Source organism: Eriocheir sinensis, chromosome 21 (genome assembly GCF_024679095.1).
Source record: "Eriocheir sinensis breed Jianghai 21 chromosome 21, ASM2467909v1, whole genome shotgun sequence".
NCBI classification, from domain to species: Eukaryota; Metazoa; Arthropoda; class Malacostraca; order Decapoda; family Varunidae; genus Eriocheir; species Eriocheir sinensis.
Window position 1 is genome coordinate 9,802,887 of NC_066529.1, and position 16,309 is coordinate 9,819,195.

A 16,309-nucleotide genomic window follows, 5' to 3' on the forward strand; every position below is an offset into this window, starting at 1 on the left:
TGTGATATCTCTCCACTATCCAGTCAACTATCGATTTATAGGAAGTAATATGTGCACTACGTTATCATTGGTACATGGCACAATGCATTTCTAGGCTCTTCCTACAACCGGAAACATGTCCATTGCCTGCAGCGGCCTCATGCCCGTTCGTATTCTATTGTTTTTGTGAGTCCAGGGGCATACACGAGTCGCCTCATGAGTCGCCTCGTGAGGCCTAGTGTGGACACGGCTTAAGGCGTGGTTCCCACTATTCCGTTTTCACGGATCCGTCGACCATCTGTGACGTCATCGACTGCAGGGACAGTGGGAATCAGGGTCCACCCGGACCCGCGCGTGGAGCTCCGTCGGCCCAGGCAGAGATGAATCCAAGTTAACTTTTGGGTTCGTGACGGGGGCAGTGGTAGCCCATCCAGTGATGTTGAATATTCTACATATGAAAATATGAAATGGAAGTACAGTCAAGTCGCGTATGACGCGGATTCGTATGGCACGGTTTCCTATGACGCGGTATGGTTTCAGAACCGTATGTTCAGATCACGCGCATAAAACCATCTATGACGCGGTTCGTGGTCTTCCCTGGCCAAACGAGCGAAGAGTTGCCAGGTTGGATTTTTTTGCGAGGGGGAAAATCTCATGGTGGCGGTTGGGTAAATATTCACTTCATTCAGTGGGGAGAGAGAGAGAGAGAGAGAGAGAGAGAGAGAGAGAGAGAGAGAGAGAGAGAGAGAGAGAGAGAGAGAGAGAGAGAGAGAATTACATAGAAAATCAGACCACACAGACCCCATGGTCCAGACTAGGTGGTCTGTCCTTAAACCTAAGTGAATCTACATTAATCAGAAGGCTCCAAAACGTTGCTTTTCTACTCTAGTTAATATTAAGTTCAAGGAAGTGACGGTCGAGCTTGTTTTTAAAGGAGTCAATCGTGTTACATTGGACCACTGACGGTGGGAGCTTTTTCCATTCTCGCACTACAACGCTGGCGAAGAAAAATTTGGTGGTCTGAATTTACTTGTCTACATTTTAGTTTTATGCCATTGTTCCTCGTTCGCAAAGTGTCATCGATCATAAACAATTTTGTTCTGTCTACATTCGTGAAACCATTAAGTATTTTAAAACATTCGATCAGTTTTCCTCAGAGGCGACGTTTCTCAAGAGAGAACATGTTAAGGGTGGAAAGCCTTTCTTCGTAGGATTTGTTGCGCAAGGAAGGGATCATTTTTGTTGCCTGACGCTGAACACCTTCTAATTTAGCAATGTCCTTTGCATGGTGAGGAGACCAAAACTGTACCGCATATTCCAAGTGGGGTCTGACTAAACTATTGTAGAGCGGAAGTATTACATCTTTATTTTTGAATAAAAAAGTTTCTTTTAATGAAGCCCAACATTCTGTTCGCTTTATTTGCTGCATCGATGCATTGATGTGAGAATTTGAGGTTTGATGTGATTTTGACCCCCAGGTCCTTAACACACTGAACGCTTGTGAATTTAATGCCGCGCATTTCGTAATCGAACTTCTTATTTCTTGTTCCAGCTTGAAGGACCTGGCACTTGTCTACGTTAAAGGGCATCTCCCATCTATCCGACCAAGCTGAAATTTTGTGCAAATCCTCTTGGAGGCTTTGCCTGTCTTCGTCAGTGCGAACCGAGTTACCAATCTTTGTGTCGTCTGCAAATTTACTAATGCGATTATTGAGTCCAACATCCATGTCGTTGATGTAAATAATGAAGAGCACTGGGCCAAGAACCGAGCCCTGAGGGACGCCACTAGTGACCGGCGCCCACTCTGAGTTAAATCCGTCAATCACCACTCTTTGTTGTCTGTTGCTCAACCAATTCGCGATCCATTGGTTTACTTGACCGTCAATACCTATTTGCTTAAATTTATAAAGTAATTTATGATGTGGGACTTTATCAAACGTTTTCTGGAAATCAAGATAGACTACGTCCAATGATTTGGTTATGTCATAAACTGAGAAGAGGTCGTTATAAAAGGTCAATAGGTTTGATAGGCAGGATCTTTTGTTACGGAACCCATGTTGTGAACCCCCAATTAATGAGTGGCTTTCGAGGTAACTCACAATTTTGTCTCTAATTATGCTCTCAAGTAGCTTACCTACAACTGTAGTTAGACTAATGGGTCGGTAGTTACCAGGTATTTTTTTGTGTCCTTTCTTAAAAATCGGTGTCACGTTAGCCTTTTTCCAATCTGAAGGGACGATGCCTTGTTGCAAGGACATAATAAATATGGTTGTAAGGGAGGAGAGTATTTCGCTCTTTGTTTCTTTAAGCAGTATAGGATATACTTCATCGGGTCTGGGACTTTTATTTGTTTTAAGTGAATGGAGAGCTTTAAGGACTTCATCGGTTGTTATTTCAAAATTAGGCAATGCATGCTCGAAATTCACATTAGTACGTTGTTATTTCAAATTTAGGCAATGCATGCTCGAAATTTACATTAGTACTGGTGTTGGAGGTAGCGGGAGGAAGACTGTAAGCATTAAACACTGAGGAAAAGTAATTGTTTAAGAGGTTTGCAATGTGTTGGCTGTGTTTAAGAGGTTTGCAATGTGTTGGCTGTCAGTCACTAGTGCACCGTCGCTGTTTGTTAAAGGTCCAACTCCACTTCTGATCACCTTTCTGTTGTTTATGCAACTGAAGAAAGATTTTGGATTATTTTTACAGCTGGCTGCAATATTTTCTTCATATCTACGCTTTGCCTGACATACTAATCTTTTTACTCGTCGCCTGGCATCATTATAAAGTCTAATGTTTTCGGGCGTGCTTTATTCTTTCTGTGACCTGTAAAACAATTTTCTCTCCTTGACTGAGTGTTTAATTTTGCTATTAAACCAAGGTGGGCTTTTATTAGTGTTAATTCGCTTCTCGCACAAGGGGACGAATGTGTTCTGCTGAGTGAGTAAGTGATTTTTAAAGCTTAGCCAGGCTTCCTCTACATTGCCGTCATCTGATAGTTGTATTTCTGTTAGTTTTTGTCGGATTTCTACGAAGTTAGCTCTTTTGAAATTGGGCACCTTTAGAGAGAGAGAGAGAGAGAGAGAGAGAGAGAGAGAGAGAGAGAGAGAGAGAGAGAGAGAGAGAGAGAGAGAGAGAGAGAGAGAGAGAGAGAGAGAGAGAGAGAGAGAGAGAGAGAGAGAGAGAGAGAGAATATCCATAACACCGAGATATCCACTCATGCACTCAGTCTCAGCCTCTCACTCGTGTGAGGAAGAAATGAGTTACATCATGAGCGACTGGCTAGTATTGGTACTGGTACCGAGCAGTCTGGTACTGGTACCTGCCCACCCCTAGGTTCCAGTACCGACCTGACGACTACACAGTACATATAAGGTGCAAGGTACATGTGCACAGTATTCCCTCGGTGACAGGCGATGCGAGCACGGTGTCCCAAGAACTAACCCCCGGCAAAGGCCAAAACCACTATGGTCTTGGCCGATCCTTGCACGGCAAAACACGGTACCAGGACGGTACGTGCCCGGCAAGTGCTCGGCACCGCACGGTTCACCCTGGTAAACACCCCGCTAAAGCAGCACCGCCTATATATTGGGCACCCTGTCCAAAGCACTGTTAGCTGAGATGGGGTCAGGGTTGCCAGGTTTACTCAGGGACTCGATACCAAATACTTCAATTTTAAATACCAGATTCTCTTTTTCAATACCAAATTGATAATAAAACATATATTCACCCCGAACGTTCCAACTAAGATACGAAAATATTAAACTTTTAAATACTATAAAAAAAAATAGTTGGTTACTGGGGAGCTTGAACTGTCTATGTACTTTTTTTTTTTTTTTTTTTTTTTTGGTGTGTGTAAGGGGATGTATAAGTGGAAGTATTCCTTTATTTTTTTATTTTTTATAGTTCAATACCAAATTTCATTCGTTTCATTACCAAATTTGAGTCCAATACCAATCACAGTGCTTCAATACCAAATGGCAACCGTGGCCTTCAAAGATTGCTCCCCCTCCTATAGGAGGGTGCACAGGCCTTTGCCAAAGGCCCATGCACACTTGTAGCAGGGTGCCGACAGACCGACTTTATGGGCGATCGAAATCTAGCCAACCAAGTCGGTCGATCTGTTGACGAGAACTGGCATGTCTCTGTACAATCCTGGTTCTAAGATTCATCCCCTTAAGGGAAGTGGGCCTTTGTATCAATTAATCATTTTAATTATTACAACCCTGGATAGGGTGGCCAGTTTTATATAAGCCTGGGCCAGTGAGTTGCCAGCTATTGCCAGCCAGTACAACGTTTTACCCTGCCGGGGGCATTCTTAGGGCACTGTACTCACACCGTACTCGCACCGGCACTTGCCGTGCGCATTCCTAGGGCACTGTACTCACATTGTGAGAACACCAGGGGAAGAAATTATGACCTGGTAAAGGCTGATACGCGTCCAGCAAGAGCTGGTACGTGCACGGTGCTTGCCTGGCAGAGACACGGTAATGAAGAACATTGTACGGTGTCGGCACGGTATCTCATGATCAAAAATTCTGTTGGGCCGCTCTCGGATAAAGTTATTGTCGACTGCGGCTTTTTCGGCCGCTAGCTGGTGCGTGCCGGCGTGGAAAGATGTGCGCTCGTTGACCGCCGACCAGTGCCGATTTTTCCGTGGGCGTGCTGAAGTAACCCAATTCGGCGTGATTCAAGATGTACCAGGCGTTGGTGGGACAGGGCCTTAATCTAGCTAGCTGTTATCCCTTCTTCTCCAGCAGCAAGCACAGCGACAGCAATCAATAAGTCGTTCTCAAGCTCCCCCACTTTATTTTCTAAATCAGTTATCTTTCTCTTGTCCTCCTCTCTCTCCCTTCTCAGCTCACTCACCATCTTCATCACCACTTCAAAATCACTTTCCAACCCTTTCACTCTTCTCTGCAATAATCTATTTTGTAACTCACTGTTCTTTTCCTCGAATACTGAAAAATCAGCCACTACAGTAATCCCTCGTTTATCGTGGGGGTTAGGTTCCAGAACCCCCCGCGATAGGCGAAAATCCGCGAAGTAGCGACCTTATATTTATTTTATTATCTATATATTTTATATATTATATTTCATATATATTATTTATATAAGCACGCATATCTCTGTGAATCTCTCCTCAGCCCATGTGAACAAGGTCACCCAACCACTAGTTTCTCGAGAGATTCAAAGTCGGCTACATTTCACGGGAAACTCATCGAAATTCAAGTCAGAAACTCAGTCACCAACATGTCGGTTACTCGTGTGGTCAGTAAGTTGTGGTCACAAGAAGAAGAAGAGCGTATCAGCTGTTTGGTTCAGTAGCTCTCCACGTGTTTATTCCACCATCGCAAAGAGTTCCACGAAACTAGATAAGCTTGGAGTAATCATGCTGAGCAAGTTTAGGACTGTCTTGTTCAAGTGTAGTCATTGCCTCATCCTGTCTGGGTCCTCACTGCCAAGTTCTCGAGCATTTAACGGTAGCAAACTGTAACACACTCTCCCTTTGTCTCCGAGCTAACCACTCACAAATGCTATGTGCTACATGCACGAACGCTACGGTCGCTGAGCCAATCAGCGCCCAGGATACAGAACAGTGCTCTGATTGGTCGACTCCCATCCATCAGCCAATAGTGTGCCGTGTACGATCTCATGTGGGCAGACTAGCTCAAGCGGAAGCGGCCGTAGCTGCGTTTTACATACGTGCGAGTCTTTGTCTACTCATCTGTTGTATGCTACATATTTTATTTCAATCCAATATTCTTTTAATATGTTCTTATAAATATTTTCTTTTCTTTTTTATATTGTTTACAATTTTTTTAGGCTAGAAAATGCTTCTTTTACTGCAAATTAAGTAAAATAATAAATATATTAAAATACCTCTATGCAGGTAACTCTCGATTTACGCGAGTTTGGTTTACACGTTTTTGAAATAACGCGGGGTCCAAAATCCAAATAAATGTTTAATTTACATGTTTTTTTCACTTATACGCAATATTTTATGGAGTGGCCACCAGATGTCTCACACATCTGGACTCACACGGCGCCGCGGCCACACACCTGAGCTCAGTTCTTCCCGTGCACCACTTGAACAACAATACAATACCCACGCTGCCACGCTACCTACTAACTGGTACTAACGGTACCAGCTCTACGGAACGCTACCGGTACCAGACTGCTCGGTACCGGTACCAATACCAACCAGTCGCTCATGATGTCCCTCATTTCTTCCTCACACGAGTGAGGCTGAGACTGAGTGCCTGAGTGGATATCTCGGTGATATGGATATTCTCTCTCTCTCTCTCTCTCTCTCTCTCTCTCTCTCTCTCTCTCTCTCTCTCTCTCTCTCTCTCTCTCTCTATGAATGAAGTGAATATTTATTTTTCAAGAGAAACCTACCTCTTGTTTGATTTACATTGTTTTTGATTTACACGACCTCTTCAAGGACACAATACTCACGTAAATTGAGAGTTACCTGTGCCGCAAAATCCCGCGATATAGCGAAAAATCCACGATACGAAACTAAATATTTACAATTTTAAAATCATGATACAGCGAGAGACCACGATAAGTGAACGCGATATGGCGAGGATTACTGTACCTCTTGTTTACGTGATGGCGGCGTAAACAGCCCAATCTTGTTATCGGTACGGTTCTCCATTTTCTCTTACACAATCCACTAATACAACACTTTCTCCTCCTCCCCTCTTCCCAACCTCTTTCTGGGAACAGTGCCAGTAATGCCCTCTCCTGTATGTCACAGATTATAGGTAAAATAGGCAAAACATTAACCCTTACATTACAGCGATCGTATATATAAGTGCACTACCACACGCCCCACCCATACGGGGATCATATATATAATCATCACACTCTACGCTCCCTACATTTCAAATATACCGCCAGTTCTTGACTCAGAAGAATGGTGGAGGCATTTGGCATCCGTACACACTTTCATTCGTCTCAGCACGTGCCCTATCGAAGGCCACAGATCATTTTCCACTTTCGTTCAGAATACATCTGTCATGTCTCGTGACGTGTCAAGCAGTTCATCTGAAGAAGAGCGCGGGCGAATCAAAGTGACAGTGACTCTGATGACTGCTAAGGTAGTGACATTGACAGAGGAGGGAGGGAGAGTGAGAGAGAGAGAGAGAGAGAGAGAGAGAGAGAGAGAGAGATGCACAATATTTTTGGCTGTTATAACTTTTTTTGTTATTAGGAGAGAAGTTTCATTACACCACCATATATACTAGATGAATATACAATTATTGCAAAGAAGAAAGACACCATTTCCACCTCTTTTAAATGTCTAAATTTTCCCAAGACAGCATCCAGAGAAATATATCGCCACCCGTACTCTAAGGGTTAAAAAGCTAACACGTTAGAAGTAAAAAAGTCAAAAAGTTAAAAACAGTTAAAATCCCTCGGGGCTCTGTCCTCCCAGCGCCAGCAGGGTAAAATAGGTAAAACATCAAGTCAAAAAGCTAAAAAGCTAAAAGCTAAATTAACTAAAATCTCCCGGAGCTCCGTCTCTCGCGTCCACACAGGTCGGCAGCTGACCGACGTGTGTATTTACCTAGTTGTATTTACCTAGTTGTAGTTTTACAGGGCCTGGGCTTACGCTCGTGTGGTCCCGTCTCCGTATCTATAATTATCCAACTTTTCCTTGAAACTTTGCACACACTTTGCCGATACTATTTCTTCACTTAATCTGTTCCAAACCTCTATATTTCTTTGTGGGAAGCTATATTTCTTTATGTCTCTTGAGCATCTTCCCTTCCTCAACTTTTTACTATGTCCTCTAGTATTCCTGCTGGAAGGTTCCTCTCTTAGTAGCAATTTCTCGTTATCTACTTCTTCCATTTTACTCAATAGCCTATATATTTGTATTAGGTCTCCTCTTTCTCTTCTTTGTTCCAGTGTTGGCAAGTCCATTTCCTTTAGTCTCTCTTCATATGTCAGTCCCTCCAGTTCTGGAACCATTTTTGTTGCCATCCTCTGTATTCTTTCTAGTTTTTTATGTGTTTCTTCATATGTGGAGACCACACTGTTTCCGCGTATTCTAGTTTAGGTCTGATCATAGTAGTTATTAATTTTTTCATCATTTCTTTGTCCATGTAGTGGAATGCTATACCTATATTTCTCACCATGTTATATGTATCACCAAAGATCCGATTTATATGACTTCCTGGTTGCATATAATCTTGCATTATTACTCCCAAGTCTCTCTCTTCATTTACTTTCTTTAATATTTCCCCATCTCCCATTTTATATGTCCATTTTGGTCTTTCTACACTTTTTCCCATTTCCATAACATGACATTTCCTCACGTTGAATTTCATCTCCCATTTCTGACTCCATTTCCAAATCTTGTCTAGGTCCTCTTGCAGCTCCTTGCAGTCTTCACTGTTTCTTATCTGTCTTAGCAGTTTAGCATCATCCGCGAACAGGCTCATGTAGCTGTTTATTCCCTCTGGCATATCATTAATATAGACTAGGAAGAGTACTGGTGCCAAAACCGACCCCTGGGGCACTCCACTTTCCACCGCTCTCCATTCCGATCTAGTGTCCTTAACCACAGTTCTCATCTCTCTTCCTCTTAAGTAGCTTTCCATCCAGCACTTCATTTTCCCTCTCACTCCTCCTTTATTTTCTAGTTTCCACAGCAGTCTTGAATGTGGAGCTTTGTCAAATGCCTTCATTAAGTCTAGGTAAATGCAATCCACCCATCCGTCTCTTTCCTGTAATTTGTCCGTCACTCTTGAGTAAAAGCTCAGCAAGTTTGTCACACATGAGCGGCCTTTCCTAAACCCATATTGATTGTTTGTGATTAAATTATGTTCTTCTAGAAATCTCATCCATTGTTCTTTTATTAATTTCTCACATATTTTGCATACTACACTGGTCAGAGACACCAGTCTGTAATTTAGGGGTTCTTCCTTTTTTCCACTTTTGTATATAGGTACCACGTCTGTCCTCTTCCACTCCCTAGGCACTGTGCCCGTTTTAATTGAGCACCTAATGATGTCATATATCGGGCCAACTAGCTCATTTCTGCACTCTTTAAGTATAAAACCTGAAACTCCATCCGGACCCACGGCCTTCCCTTCTTCCAATTCCCCCAATAGTTTTTTTATCTCCTCTTTATCTATTTTGACCTCTTCCATATATACATCTAAGTTGTTTTCTTGTAGTTCATTAAATACTGATTCTTTGGTAAACACTTGCTGGAATTTTTTGTTAAATAATTCCGCCATGCCTTTGGGATCCTCAATCTCTACATTCTCTTCAGTCAGTCTTTCAATTGTTTCTCTTGATTTAATTTTTCCATTTATAAATCTATAAAATAGTTTAGGTTCTTTACACTTTTCCACAATATCCTTTTCATATCTTTTCTCTTCTTCCTTTCTCACTTTCACGTACTCATTTCTCGTTGCCTTAAAGTCTTCTCTGTTTCTTTGATTTTTGTTTCTTTTTAATCTTGACCACGCTTTGTCTCTCTTTACTTTTGCCTTTGCACATCTTGCATTAAACCAGTCCTTTTTAGCCCTCTCCCTCGGTCTGTATTTTGGTACGAACTTCATAACACCTGTGTTGTACGCCCTCATGAAAATATCATATTTTCCTTGAACTTCGCTTGTACTCATTAACTCATTCCAATCCATTTCACCAAAAAACTTCTTGAGGTTTTCCACCCCTGCTTTCCTATAGTTTAATCTATTGCTTCTATAAGTCTCGTCTTGTTCCCTTCCTTCCTCCTCCATTTCCATCTCTATGAGCACGTGATCACTTTTTCCCAGGGGGCAATCATACCTCAATTCATCCTTCACGTGAATTTCTCTTGTCAACACCAAATCCAGTCTTGCCGGTTCATCGTCTCTTCTATATCTAGTTCTTTCCTTCACCCTTTGTATCATCAAATTTTCCATCATTAAATTCAAGAATCTATTCCCCCATGCCACATCACTACCATTGCTCTCAAACCTCTCCCAGTCAACCTCTTTACAATTGAAATCGCCAACTAGTATTACTCCTTTGTTTGCCTTAAGTAATCTCCTCAAACTCTGTATGGTGTCATCAATCATGTTTTCATAATCTTCTTTACTCCATGATGTAGTTTTTGGTGATACATATGTTACTGCAATCGTCATCCTTTCTCTGTTCTTGTTTTCCAAGCTTACACTCACTATCTCTGCTTTTCCCTCTCCATATTCTATTGATTTTACTAATAACTCTTTCTTTATCATTATGTGTGTGTGGAGCTGACATGTTCATTCCATGAGGACTGGAGCTGAACAGTTCATCAACCAAGCAGTGCAGGTTAGTGTTGCCAACTCCTACGTAGCACTTCTGGCGGAACTTGTTGATAAAAGTAGCCCTAAACCGCTGAAACAGAGCAGGAATCCCGAGAAAACACCTGGAAGCTGGCGGCTATTCTGATAATTAATTAAACTCCTGCCGCGAATTTTGACTCGGATCGAAACGCGTTAATCTAAAGAAATCGTGTAATTTAAAATATATACTGGCTTTTTAACATAGTGTCAAACCAAATACTGTATGTGTATTTTAAACTCACATTAAATGAGAGGTATACCTGTCTACATAATAAATAAGTGATATAACAACAAGAGTGAATTATACATACGGCCTGCATCTTATTGGGGAGTGCAAAATACCATCCATGAATGGCCTTACAAAGAATCCCTAACTCCCACAGACAAAGAATCAGGCATTTTAAGAAAAGCAGCCAAGGAACTCACTTGTAATGTGAATATGAAAAAAATGCAACTCCTCGGCTGTCAGTCATTGAGGCCTCCAGTGTTATATTCTGTTTGGGTTTGAGGCCATCCACACTAAGACTCACAGCCTCATCATGAAGGGTGGATGCTGGTTCCACCACCACCTTCACTGCCTCCTGGAAGGAATGATGCATCTTAGAATGTTTAATAAATCTTATCAGATTGCATCTCAAAAAACATAAAAGTATTTGTATAGTTGGTGCATCTTTATGATTCATAATATTCTGATAGAGAACAGGAATAACATACATAGACATGGCATATATATATATATATATATATATATATATATATATATATATATATATATATATATATATATATCTATATATATATATATATATATATATATATATATATATATATATATATATATATATATATATATATATATATATATATATATATATATATATATATATATATATATATATATATATATATAATATACAGTAAACCCTCAATTATCTGGGTGTACCATATCCGACCTCGGCCGTATCTGGGAGTTTAAAAAAAAAAAAAGATTTTTTCCATTGCCCTACAAGAGGTCAGGCCCGAGGTGCCACAGTTGAGAGGTTATGTGAATCACTCTCTAGGACCTGGAGATGGTAGCAGTAGAGGGTTAACAACATATGTCAAACATGGACTTCCTGTTACTTTTCATGAGATGGGGGTTACGGGGGGTATGGAGTTTCTTATTGTGTGTCTGCATGTTCCTAATGGTCCCCTGTATTGTATAAATTTGTATGTTCATGCTTGTGCCTTTCGTGCTGACAACCTCCCAGGTTACTTCTTGGAAGAAAAATCATTGCTAATGGGGGATCTCAATGCTCATCATAAGGACCTAGGCAGTCATTTGACCACCAATGCAAATGGGATTCGTTGGAAAGCTTTTCTTGACGCCACAGATACTGTAACGCTCACAGGTGACAGTGTCCCTACACACACTCAAGGTGGCAGGTTAGACTATGTAGCCCTGTCCAACATGCCCCCGTGCTCTATTGAGACTTGCTTGTTGCCTACCTTACTCAGCGACCACTTTGCTCTGAAAACTACTCTCCCTTGGTCTTTTGTGCCTATTACACCTAGAAAGAGGCTTACTGTTCCTGCTGCCCGAGTGCCAAGGCTTGTTTCATGTGTTGAGTCTTGGTACACTGTTGCCAAGGCTACCTTCTCTGATGTTAATTCCTTGTATCAGGGCCTTGTTGCAGTTATTGAAGGCTTTGTGTCCCCGTCTTATAGGGCTCCTAGGGTATATGCCGTCACTCATTGCTCCTCCTATTATGCTAAGGATCCTGTCATACTTTCTTGCCAGCAAACTCTTGCCACCTATCAGCGGCGATGGCAGCGTGACCCCACCGACTATGATGCCAGGGATGCAATGGTGTCTGCTGCTCGACACCTCACTGACCTTCGTCAACAGGCAATACTGGGGTGACTTCTCGGGGCGGTTGCGTAAGACTCAGACACTGCAGAGGATTTGGCTCCATGTCAACAAGGTCTGGGGCAAACCTAACCATCCCGTTAGGGATCCTGATCCTGCTGGGAGGCACAGACTTTGCAAACATGGACGAATGCCTCTGCTGTGGCTGGGCTGCCTGCCGCCCATCGAGATGCTCTTGCCAGCCATCAGTTGCGGCGCATGGCCCTTGTACATCATAAAGTGGCCCTGGTAGACGACACTTGTGTTCCTCTTACTTTGGATGAGCTCCTCCGTGCTATTCAGCCTGGCAAGTCGACGGCCCCTGGTCAGGATGGTTTAACCTATGACGTCCTTTACCCTCTCCTTGCCCTGCCTGATAACCCCATTCTTGATCTCTTTAACATGTCGTATTCCTCCAGTGTTTTGCCTCCTTCATGGAAATCTGCTCTCATTGTTCCCATCCCTAAGGGTGACGGCACTTTTCGTCCAATTTCTCTCACCAGTTGTTTATGCAAGCTAATGGAAAGGGTTATCCTGCAACGACTCATTTATAAGGTGGGTGACTTTGATGTCCCCTAATCTCCATGGGTTTATGAAGGGTCGCTCCACTGCCAATTGTTTTGTTAAATGTTTGAGTAATGACACTGTCACCTGCAGAGCTTTTATAGACCTCAAGGGTGCCTTTGATAGGGCCAATAAGGATGTTATCTTGGAGGAACTCATCATGAAAGGTGTGAAAAGGAGACTTTTAGGGTGGATCAGGGAGTACTTGTACAACAAACGGGCTAGGGTATGGTTCCAGGGTGCAGTATCAACTGAAGAGTCCTTTGACCTAGGCACCCCTCAAGGTGGAGTCCTCAGCCCCATGTTATTCAATATCTTTATGGATAAGATTGCCCGGCACTCCTTTCCTCGGGGCACTGAAATTGTCATTTATGCCGACGACATCCTCATTCAGTGTGATTCCCCTGGAACCCTGACCACAGCCCTGCAGCACCTTGAGGACCTTTGTATACATATGTGTCTGATTGTCAATGCCTCAAAAACTAAATATCAGACAAGTCTCAAAATATGTCGCTCACCGAAGCTTTAATACTGTCGCCTTAGGCCGAGTACAATGTTATAAGTATTAGGAGTGCACTTAGTTTTAAGAAGTATACCCATTGCATTGACTATGTCACGTAATCTCTGTCTACCTCGCCTTGCCCCTATACGTGTCTTAGCAAACAGGTCTTGGGCTGGAGGAATCATTCTCTTAGGATGTTCTCTCTCTGTCATTCGGTCTCTGATTGATTATGCTGCCCCAGTTCTGGTGCGTTGTAGCCCCTCTCAGCTGAAGCCCTTGGAGCTCATACAAAATGAGGCAATGCGAATTATTCTAGGTTGTCCCAGGACGGCAAAGCTTGAAGTCCTCAGAGCTGATTTGGAACTGCCCAGTGTTGTCTGCAGAATTCAGGAAATTACTTGTCGCACAGTCTGCCGTCGCATGATTTGTCACGGGGACACTCAGCTCAGGCAGGCTCTTGGTAACTTTCAGCCCACCCCTAACATTCTAGCCAAATCGTACCTTAGAAAGCTCCACAAGCTCTTATCTGACCTTGGTGTCCTTGAACCGTGTCATGCCCTCATTAGCAGCCCTTTTTATCCCTCTTGAAACCTCATAGAGTCAGTGTTGATATAGAAATATTAGATAAACCTAAAGATTCTTGGCTTTCTCAAGTCCTGCAGGACCATTTTCTGACCAAATTGTCTGCATATCCCTGCACCCAGGCTGTCCATGTGTTTTGTGATGGATCTGTCAATGGCACCAAGACTGGTTGTGGATTATTTATTAGGGACTATGCCGCCCCCTCTGAATACACTGACACTGAGGTTTCTAAGAGGCTTCCTGATCATCTGTCTTCCACAAGGGCAGAACTCTATGCCATATATGAAGCCCTCCATATCACTGTAGCTCTCGGGAAAGATGTGTACCTGTTTGTTGATAGTCAATGTGCCTTGTATGCACTTCTGTCTTCCTCCCCTTCTGACTGTGATATAGTCAATAAGTGCCTTAGTGCCCTTAGCCTGCTGGAGCACTGTGGTGCTACTGCACACTTCATCTGGGTGCCCTCACATGTTGGGCTGCCCCATAATGAAAAGGTAGACAGACTTGCTCGTGCTGCCTCTGATGATCTCAATGTACACCCAGGTGTTGAATACACCTATAATTATGTTAAGAATAGACTTAGATCCCTTGTTAGTGAGTCTGTTACCAATCAGCTTGCCTTGAGGTGTCAGGATGGTAGTCCCTCCAGCATTCACTATGCCCAGGTATCAAGTATCTGCACCCACACTTATGGTAGGCTTAGTGCATCCTATGATCTGATGGTGATGCGACTGAGGCTGGGCTACAGATATTACTGGGAGGTCAGTGGGGCTGACCCTGTACCTTGCCGCTTGTGTACCAGGCCAGGGGGTCACACGCTCAAACACTATGTCCTGCAATGTTCTGCTATTAGTGCCTACCGCCCACAGGGCCACTGGGACCTGCCTGGGCTGGTGGGCTGGTTCACTAACAATAATGTTCTTTCAGCTGTGCTTAGTGAATATCCTGCATTTGCCCCTAGATTGTAGTCTATATGTACAGTCCCTTATGTCTACTCCCCTGACTAAATCAAGGCCTTTATTTTTTTAGCACTTGTCCCCTACCAGTGTATCATTTAGTTACCTGGTGCTACTTACATGTATCCTTAGTTGTATAATCACACTCTGTACTGCCTGGGGGTTGGGATGGCATGCTCCTCCCTTCTCCTTTGTTGTTTTACTTGCAACAATAAACTATCAATCAATCATCAATCTTTTAAGGGAAAGGAATATTGTTTTTTTTTAAGAAAATGAATATTGTTTCTTTTCAAGTGCTAATATTGGACCTGTGCTCAAGACAGAGCTGGGTGATCAGTGAAGGACTAGTCAGTTTTTTTTCAGCTATAGTATGTGTGGTGATGAGGTGTGGTGAGTAGGCCTAGCAGAGTGTAGGCTGGTGGAATGTGTGAGGGATGATCTGTGATCAGTGAATTTCCACAAAATATAGGTACCTATGTGTCTTAAATCACAGGTAATATCATTGTAAGTAAAATGTTAAATCTTTGTTAGGCACTTAACTAAAAGAAATGTTTTAGTTTTTACCTACAAATGATTCTAAGCTTTTTTTTTTTCATATGCAACTTGCTAAGGTCGTAGCTATTACCTACGCAGGTAAAGTAGGTATTAAAAAATGTATAAGTGTTTTGTTTAACCAAAATAGAAGGAAAATGATGATATGTTCCTACTCTATGGTATGTAACACCTCAACTTTATCAGGGAGTAACTATATTTTTGTAATGGCATAAAAAATTTTTTTAAAAACCTAAAACTGTCCGAATTGACCTCATATATGTCCGAGAATATACTGGGATTCCAGGGTAGTTCTCCTAACACATTTTCTATGACTGTCCAACTTCAATGCAGGCATCCGAAATGACCCCAAATCAGGTTAGCTTCGGACACCCTTTATTATATTTATGAAAAATTTATATGAAAGATTTTAAATATCACAGTACTATGAGTCCATACCCCAGTGGACCAGCCTCACATACAATACTTAACATCACAAGTTGACTTAAAATCTAGATTAGAATTCACAAACACACCACTGAGCACAATGGAAGTAGATTATGAGGAGTTACTACTAAAAGAAGGAATAAACACCAGGAACACAAGAGGACACAGTAAAAAATTGAGGAAAGGAAGATACTTGAGAGACATAAAGAAATATAGCTTACCGCAAAGAAATATAGAGGTTTGAAACAGACTAAGTGAGGATGTAGTATCGGCGAAGAGTGTGCAAAGCTTTAAGGAAAAGTTGGACAAATACAGATACGGGACCACACGAACATAAGCCCAGGCCCTGTAAAACTACAACTAGGTGACACTAGGTAAACACACACACACACACACAAAAGAGAGGAAGTGGTTCATGGTGACGAGAGGAAGGAGAGAAAAAGTCAAAAAGGAAAGGAGGAAGGATGGAAAGTGTCTTATACGAACATCAATGGAATAGTGTCATCGTGGATTGAGTTTAACGACTATT

At 42.3% G+C, this 16,309-nt stretch overlaps 1 protein-coding gene and 1 long non-coding RNA gene across 23 annotated transcripts in view; one reads left to right on the forward strand and one right to left on the reverse strand.

Moving 5' to 3' along the window:
* Nucleotides 1-3,761, forward strand: part of LOC127001646 (uncharacterized) — a 28,291-nt gene extending 24,530 nt beyond the window's left edge. The window contains exon 2 of the long non-coding RNA XR_007755380.1: nucleotides 3,349-3,761. This is a non-coding gene — a long non-coding RNA (uncharacterized LOC127001646). The remainder of the gene's footprint in view (nucleotides 1-3,348) is intronic.
* The window catches only part of LOC127001642 (acyl-coenzyme A thioesterase 1-like), a 111,853-nt gene that overhangs the window by 51,127 nt on the left and 44,417 nt on the right, over nucleotides 1-16,309 (reverse strand). For 4 of the 22 annotated variants that reach the window (XM_050866577.1, XM_050866567.1, XM_050866562.1 and 1 more), the window contains one exon: nucleotides 10,737-10,888. The exons of 14 other annotated variants lie outside the window; for them this stretch is intronic. In XM_050866577.1, coding sequence (XP_050722534.1) covers nucleotides 10,737-10,888 — 152 coding nt within the window. Of the gene's footprint in view, nucleotides 1-10,736; nucleotides 10,892-16,309 lie in introns of all 22 variants that reach the window. 4 more of the 22 variants (XM_050866573.1, XM_050866569.1, XM_050866559.1 and 1 more) reach the window with 1 other exon arrangement.